Source organism: Etheostoma cragini, chromosome 24 (assembly GCF_013103735.1).
Source record: "Etheostoma cragini isolate CJK2018 chromosome 24, CSU_Ecrag_1.0, whole genome shotgun sequence".
Classification (NCBI taxonomy): domain Eukaryota; kingdom Metazoa; phylum Chordata; class Actinopteri; order Perciformes; family Percidae; genus Etheostoma; species Etheostoma cragini.
Window position 1 is genome coordinate 9,442,772 of NC_048430.1, and position 8,434 is coordinate 9,451,205.

The 8,434-nt window shown below is 40.0% G+C and overlaps 1 protein-coding gene across 1 annotated transcript in view; it reads left to right on the forward strand.

The window, feature by feature from the left end:
• The first annotated feature begins 5,707 nt into the window (after positions 1 to 5,707).
• Positions 5,708 to 8,434, forward strand: part of LOC117939173 (transmembrane protein 47-like) — a 27,873-nt gene continuing 25,146 nt past the window's right edge. Inside the window, exon 1 of the mRNA XM_034864238.1 lies at positions 5,708 to 6,313. Coding sequence (XP_034720129.1) covers positions 6,085 to 6,313 — 229 coding nt within the window. The 5' untranslated portion in view covers positions 5,708 to 6,084. The remainder of the gene's footprint in view (positions 6,314 to 8,434) is intronic.

The window sequence follows — 8,434 nt, forward strand, 5'->3', positions numbered from 1 at the left end:
TGAAGTATGAGGCGTCAGACTGTCTATGTTGTTGTAGAAAGTTCAGTTCAATTCGGCCTTGTCCTTGAGGAGAGATAAGCCAGTGCGCGGGAGAAGACAGTAAGGCCAGCTGCAAGTTGGGTGGGGGCTGGGGGGGGGCATTAAGACAATCATTTTCATCCAATTTAGGTTTATTCTGTAGAATTTGTCCGGATCAATGTCCGTCAATCTCTCATCATCAGCGTCATGCGTGCGTCCCGTTCATGTAGTGAATTCAACAGTCTTTCTACCTTCATTTTCAGTCCGGTGGTTACTCTCAGCAACTCAACAGACTGCGCACCTTAATAGGAAGAACCCACCTCTCTACAAGGGAATAGCTGCTGCATGGTATAGCTTCTAATGTAGTGGCTTCCCCATTTTACGTTCAAAGGCCTTTTATTACAGCTGCTGACATTCTGTAGCCCTCACTAAACCTAGTTGGGTTGATGAGCACTTAAAAGTTCAAGTTATCATTTTAATGTATCTGATGGATGGAACATGATTTTCGATGTCTGGAGGTCCCGTGAACTGCAACTACAGGGAGACAAAGTCCATCTGGCAAAACACTGGTCCCTGTGGTGGCAATGAGACCAGCGATAGCTTCCACTGGAGGGATCTTCAATGTGGAAACACCTTTACTTTACCTGAATGACGGGTGAGGAGTTTTAAAGTTGTGATCCTTTAGATTTTGTTCCTGGTTGGTAACAGCAAGTGTGGTTTAATAAAATAAGTAAGCCCCATAATTCTAATGCCTTTAGCCAAAGAAACTCATGTTCTATTAATAAAGAATTCAGTCAATCATTGACCTTTTTTCAATTTGGCCACGAGCAACCTCGATCTGATTTCATGCTGCACACACACAGCAGCTGAAATCGGAGGCGTGTGGCCTGCAGCTCTGTGGCTAAAAGTCCATATAAATTATGTATTAAAAGAGCATTGTACATTTCCTATTTAGCATTGCACCCTTATAACAGTGTCAGACTCACACTAAACAGTTTTTTTTTTACTAAAAGGATAAAAATGGATGCAGCAGAACAAAAAATATCACCTTTTTTACTCCAAGCACTGGAGTTTTTTTTGTCAAAACCTTGCACCAACACTACCCACAATGCATACTCCTTTCTAATTCATTTTTTTTTAATTTTCTTTTTAAAAATTAGTAATTATCTTGTCCCCAACCAACATTGACTCAAGTGATGTCACTTAAGGACATTTCACAGTCTATACACAGCTCCCTCTGGTGATACAAACGGCTTTTTCAAACTTTTTCACATTTGCAGTAGTACTCTCCAACACCTGGAAAACACGCTGATGTGAAAAATCAGTGGAGTTCCCCTGTAATTGTCATATAGGACTTCTCTCAACCCTCGCTATGTTGAACCCAAAGTTACACCCTTGTGTTTGGTGTTGAAATTTGTCAACATTTATTTCATGACGAAGACTAAACCGAGTTATCACTTCCAAATTATTTTGCTGTGGTGTTGCATAAGTAAAAGCTGTCTTTACTGTTTAACCCTCATGTTGTCCTCGGGTCAAAATGACCCATTTTCCTATATCAATGTTGTTTTAATTACCCAAAATAACATGATTGATTCCACACCAACGCTCTTTGGCAAGTACAAATCTGCTTTCATTAATTTTGGAGTGTCTCTTTCACTTTAATAGCACTTGGAAAAAACAAATTGAAGGGGTTTCGAAATAGTATTGAGTAAAAGTTGACATATTCATATCTGTGATTATCCATCAACATACATTCTTTAATTTTATTCTAAATAAATTCCTAATTTCTGCTTTTCCAACTCAAATGTTAGGTGTAATTTCCTATAAATCTGTATATGTATTCATAGTACATATTCACCTGTAAACTCTGTTATAGTAACAACCATCAGTATATTATGTTCATTGTACATTTCTGTAAAAACTCTTTTTATAGTAATATCCACCTGTATATCATATTCAGTAAATATCCAGTTGTAAATCTTGTTCACAATGCTAGTTATCTATATGTATATGTATCTATATGTATAATTCATAGGACATAACTAAAATTAAAATTGAGTAAAATTCTGTTTGTAATAGTATTCATTTCTATATTTATTCAGTACATATCCATGTCCTGCACTTATGAAACCATTGTATATCCTGAACTACTGCTATTGCACTCCTGGTTAGACCTAACCTGCATTTCATTGCCTTGTACCTGCACCTGTGATGACAATAAAGTTGAATCTAATCTAATCTAAAAAAGGAGGTTTATTGACCATAAATTTAAAATAACTGTAAAACTAAAGTTAATAAGTTAGTATTATGTATGTGTTGGAAACGTCAAAAAAAGTGGCAAACACTGAAATAAAGGGTCAAAAGTATCGAAAAAAGGAACAAAAATGTAAGAAAAAGTTAGAAACTGATTAAAAATCATCAATAAAAGTGTTTTTTTTGGACAGACAACACAAGGGTTAACGGTTCTAGCACTGTAAACTGTTAACGCTACCATTCCTGGTTAACTAGTGGTGACATAACATTACTTCTAAAGTCAAGGGGCATGTTACTAACACATCCATTGTGTGGGAATTATGATGATGTAATATCAGTGTGTAATATATAATATATTTAGACTAACCTTAGCTCTTAGTCTCGGTCTTACACTCCAGCAACTCCAGCCAATCGTGTGTTAGATAGAGTTCTGTTTGTCAGACTCTACATCCTGGAATTTTTTAGCTTATTAAAAATATTTGAGAGTGTAATTATTTGAAAGTAGAAATTAAATAATAAAGTATTTAGAGTACTCTTGATTTTTATTTCTGGTTTGAGGTGATTGTCTTGCCTACTTATGCGATTTCCAAAAAGCTCAAGGTAAGCATATTCTGTAGCTGGAGGACTTGACACATTCAGGCTGAAAATTAGAATAAGAACTCCACTAAATATCTTTCACTGTCCCTGGAGTTTTTCATCCTGCTACAATCTGCAGAAGACCACACTGGGCCAGCAGAAACCGAGTCTCTCAGCTCCTAAAGAACATAAATACAATTTAATGTAGAGTATCTTTATTATTCCTCCACCCATTGTCAATAAAGGACTGGAAATTAAAAATGTCCTTGCATTATGTTTCCAGTAAATGCTCATGGGGCTTTTACTTTACTGAGAAAGTAAGAGAATGACCTCAGTCTTTCCTTTGTATTTATAACAATTACCGAGTCTTGCATTTCTTTAAAGTATTACATTTAAGTTTAATCAGCTGTTTTTTCCCCCCCCACAAAACCACAGTGGGCCCTTTAACACATTAAGCAAAGTAAATATCACCAGCCACTGTCCTTTATTGGCTTTTACTGGCATAGCAACAAAATCGGCACATTCCTTCATTATTCATAATATACTACCACTTCCTATAATTTTACTATTTTATTGGATTTATTTACTTGATGAAAACAAATGTTTAGGAGTTTGAAGAGGATGTTTTTGTTTGAGAAGTGATGTGTCAAAAAAATGTATTTTCTTATTAAACTATGAATAACTGATGTGGCTCAACCGTAAGTCTATTCCTTAAGACCTCTATCTATCCTCTGTCTTAATTCCTCCAGGCATCCATCCCTCCATCGCTTTCATCTCTTTCAGTTGCCCTTCCCCTCTCTTCTCCTCTGCTCTCTGCTTCGCTCCCCTGCTTCCTTCTGTCTCTCCCTCATCATCGCTCATTATTGTCCTGATGGAGAGTAAACAAGGCCATCTTTTCCTTCCATCAGTCTGTCAATTCCTCCTCTCTTTCCGATTGAATAAACACATGGGTGGCTCTGCCTCCCTGAACCTGCTCAGGTCTGCTTCATCGGCCCCCCCCCCTCCTGTCTCTTCTTTCTCATCTCTGGCTTTGTCATTAGTATGCAGAAGAAACAATAATATTCCTTCATGTGCCTCCCACTTTCTCCGGCTCCATTGCTGTCTGCTCTCCGTTTCTCTTTTGCTCTTTGCTTCTCCCTCTACTGCAATTCCTTAATATTTAATCTGCTAATGAATCCAACATCAGATTTTTCTGAAGTCATAAATAAAAAGCTAATAGTGTGACATAATTTATCCCATTTCCAATGATTGCATTTCCTGAAATATGGTTTTTTTCTGTAAAGGATGGAGTCATCCTTCTTATTTTGCTCTGTTTGAACATGATACTCAAACTTAAATAAAGCGAGTGGAATTTAAAGCAGGTGTATGTAACATTCTTTATCTTACAAATAAAAAGTTGAATTTATAATGAATGTAACACCCCTTGCGCAATTTGCTATCTGGTATTACTCATACCAGTAGTCGCTTATGAGTTTGATAAAGCTTTCTAATCGACCTTACAGTATGTGTTTCAACAACAAGGAGGTGCTCTGACTCACTAAGGTCATGATCCCAGTAACATATCTGGACATTTTGGGGGGTTTGATTATGTGAAGACAAATTCACTACAGTTATTTATTATAATGAATTCATCTGACAATTGTTTTTTTTCTCAAATAGATCAATAATTAATTTTGCAACAGTAGAAAATACATATGACAATTTCCCAGCTCCCAAGATCCAAATGTCTTTTTTTGTCTAACTAAACAGTCCAGAACTCAAAGAAAACCGTAGGCTAAATACTGACCTTTTAAATCTAATGACATTTGTATTCAAATAATGACTTAAAGGTGCTCTAAGCAGTATTGGGTGACGTTTCTTCTTGTTGACGTTCCAAGTCTAGAGACTGCGGTTTTTTACAGTGTGTTCAGGGGACAGGCAGCTAGCAGATAGTGAGGAGATGTTTTTTACAGTGTGTTCTAAGGACAGACAACTAGATGGTGTGGAGATATTTTACATTGTATTCTAGGGACAGGCAGCTAGCAGATAGTGAGGAGATGTTTTTTACAGTGTGTTCTAGGGACAGGCTGCTAGCAGATAGTGAGAAGATGTTTTTTACAGTGTGTTCTAAGGACAGACAACTAGATGATGTGGAGATATTTTACAGTGTGTTCCAGGGACAGGCAGCTAGCAGATAGTGAGGAGATGTTTTTTGCAGTGTGTTCTAGGGACAGACAACTAGATGATGTGGAGATATTTTACAGTGTGTTCCAGGGACAGGCAGCTAGCAGATAGTGAGGAGATGTTTTTTGCAGTGTATTCCGGGGGCAGGCAACTAGCAGATAGTGAGGAGATGTTTTTTACAGTGTGTTCGGGGGACAGGCAGCTAGCAGATAGCGAGGAGATGTTTTTTACAGTGTGTTCTGGAGACAGGCAGCAAGCACATAGTGAGGAGATGTTTGCTGTATGTGACAACAAATGTTGCAGCCTAAAACACGCGGGACATGGCTTAGAGCACCTTTAAAAGAGCCAAAAAGGTTATTTAATAATAACAATGGATCAAACTGTGAATGGTGTTGCTTGTAGAAGCCTGCAAACCCACGAGTCTGCTTCTGATATATCTTTTGAGGAAAGAAATCTCAAAATGTGATACAACAACAAAAAAAGTGATTTTTTTCACTAAAATTAAATACTCTCTAACTGTACAGTGTAGAGGGGAGTAGGACGATGAGATTTACAGAAAACAGAGCTAATTGAACAGCCATGAATAGGCCAAGCTTTGTTAAATAACCACAACACTGTACAAAGTTGGATTGGTGGCTGGGGACCTCTTTATTCTTCACATCCTGTATTCGGCCATGATGAAGCGTCGTTAGCCTACTTTCTTTCCCCCCTTGTTCTCTCTCTAGGACCCTGTAGCACCTGCTGATCCCTTGGAGCCTTGACGTCAGCGCTGTAAAAGATCTCCGCTGCGCGGTGGCAGCGGTGCCATAGGCGCAGCGTCCGTCCAGCGCGCAACGCAGGCGGCTGCGGCGGCACCAGCACCACCACCACCACCAGCACCACCAGCACCAGCACCAGCAACAACACTAGACTTCTCCGCCCGACTTTCGCATACATCCACACACCTTTGGAAGGAGCGCACACACGCACGCACGCACGCGCACACACACACACACACACACACACACACACACACACATCGGCATCCTCCCCAGGTTTTGAACCGGTCCCCTTCTTCAACTCTCCAGCCGCGCCATGTCGTCTGCTGTCACCGAGACGGAGGACTCGGCGCGCAGCTCCCCGCTGACACCGCTGAAGCTGGTCGGGCTGGTGTGCGTCTTCCTGGCGCTTTGCCTGGATGTGGGAGCCGTGATGAGCCCGGCGTGGGTGACTGCCGACGACCAGTACTACCTGTCCCTGTGGCAGTCATGCTGGAAGCCGGCGAGCACCGAGAACTGGCAGTGCAGCAGCACGCTGGGTTCAGGTAATGAGAAGGAAGGGAACTCACAATGCATGAGATTAGAACATCTATAACAACCGCTCCATCTATCCTGTCCCGCGCGCACCGGACAGAATAGAAGGTAGACTAGTTACCATGTGTCTTCTGTTGTGCGTTGACATGAGCTTTTTAATGTAGAAGAGAACAAAGAGTTGTTCTGAATGACATGATGATGATGATTATGGTGATGATGATGATGGACGAATGCTCCCTCACCTCTAGAAGGGCATTCATAGAGGAACTCCCCAAATATAAAATTCTTTTGACTCCACAAGGCAGGTCCCCTACATTCCCCTGTCCCCAACCGACCGTAACAAAGCCTCATACTCACAGTCCTTATCAAACTGTGATATCCACATTAATTATTGTGGAAGTGAAATTAAGGAATTTGCCAGGCTGGAGTGCCCGTTAAGTAAAACTACACTCAAATAATTGTGTTCTGCTTTGAAAACTGTAAAGTAAAAATGGATCATAAATTAAAAAAAATAAAAAGTTTGCTATTTGCAGCCTACTATTGCGATAGACATCCTCTCACATTCCTTCTCACCCCTCCTCTTTTTCTACTTAAATAGTGGTAAATACTGACCCTGATGTTAATGGGCACACAAGTGGCTGGCAACAGGTCTTATAGGGACGTATCTGTGGATGAGCATTACATGAACACCAGTGGGATGCACATGGTTTATTTATGAATGCTTTCATGCAAACACGTTTGATGGTCATTAAAGCCCTATTTGTAATCAACGATGCCCAAAATGCAATGGTTTTCTTCAATGTCAACGTCAATTTTATTTCTATAGCACATAAAAATTGCTACAACCAAAGTGAGTGGCAAGGAAACAAAACAAGTAATTTTAATGTCAACTTTAACTAGAAAATATTTGGTTCATAATCTATATAAAAATTATGAAAAAAACTGTTGCAGGCTTAAAATGCAATTTTATGTTGTTTACTGTTAATATGGAATGGAGAGAAGGCATATCACTGTTATAATGTCTAATAACGTATGATATTTGTAAGACTTAAAGGGACATTCACTGTTGGAAAGATGAATACATCTTTAAATTGGGTCACTTTTGCAGTAGAAATGTGGTGGTACACTTTTAAAATATAGAAAAACAACATTATATAAAAACAACATTTGAAATATTTAGTGCACACACATCCGTAAAGCACTGTAAAGTTCAGCTAACACAATGGTAGCCTTAGTGCTTGGAGTGATTTGCGTGGAATGTAGAATGGTCGGCAATTAACAGTCACAAACTCCACCAGGGGTTAGGAGTAGTTGGATAAAAGCCCCCCCCCCCCCCCCCCCCCATTTCTGCACCAATCCGTTTCCGTGACACAACCAACCTCTAAGAGTCTTACCAGACAGAGCAGCATCTGCTTAGAAGGCTAGCAGGCCTGGTAGCTAGATAGCTGACTCTGGTACAGTGTTGTTCAGCCATGTTACCATAAAAACAAAAACACAGCAGAGTCTGAACTCACGTTGGCAGTTTTGTTAAAGTTGGATGTAATCTAGTTTGTTGTCTAATGATCGGACCCTTGCAAGCAGGATGGATCGGACAGGTGGCCGTCTAGCATTAGCTTTCCACCCATATTCTCCGATCTGTACCTATGTGGTACATGTGTGAGGTAGTTTGAATGCACATAATTGTCGTAAAAGTTTGCTGCTGAAAAGAGAGCGATGTAGCTTAGCTCCAGGATGGCTAAACTTGCTTTGGCTCGCTTCGAGTAAAGAGTCCATCCCCATATGGGCAGGTTGAAAACATGCGGAACTAGCAGTCTTGTAGACCACAGCCTCTTGGGCTGATCTGGAATCTTGCCTCTTATAATTATCTGTGTTGTATAACTTTTATAAATGTAATTGATTATGTTTTTGCCAGCCTCTTGGCCAGGAATCCCGTAAAAAATCGTTTTTTAACCTCAACCGGACTTTCCTGGTTAAATAAAGGTTAAATAAAAAATAAGGAGCAAGATTCCAGATTGGCCCATCTGAGCTTTCCCTGCTTTGCCCGCCCAGAGAATTTGTCCCATCCATGAGAAAGAAGAGACATGATGGCTTTCAAACGAGCAAAGTGGCAGTTGGTCAAGGCCAAACCCCCA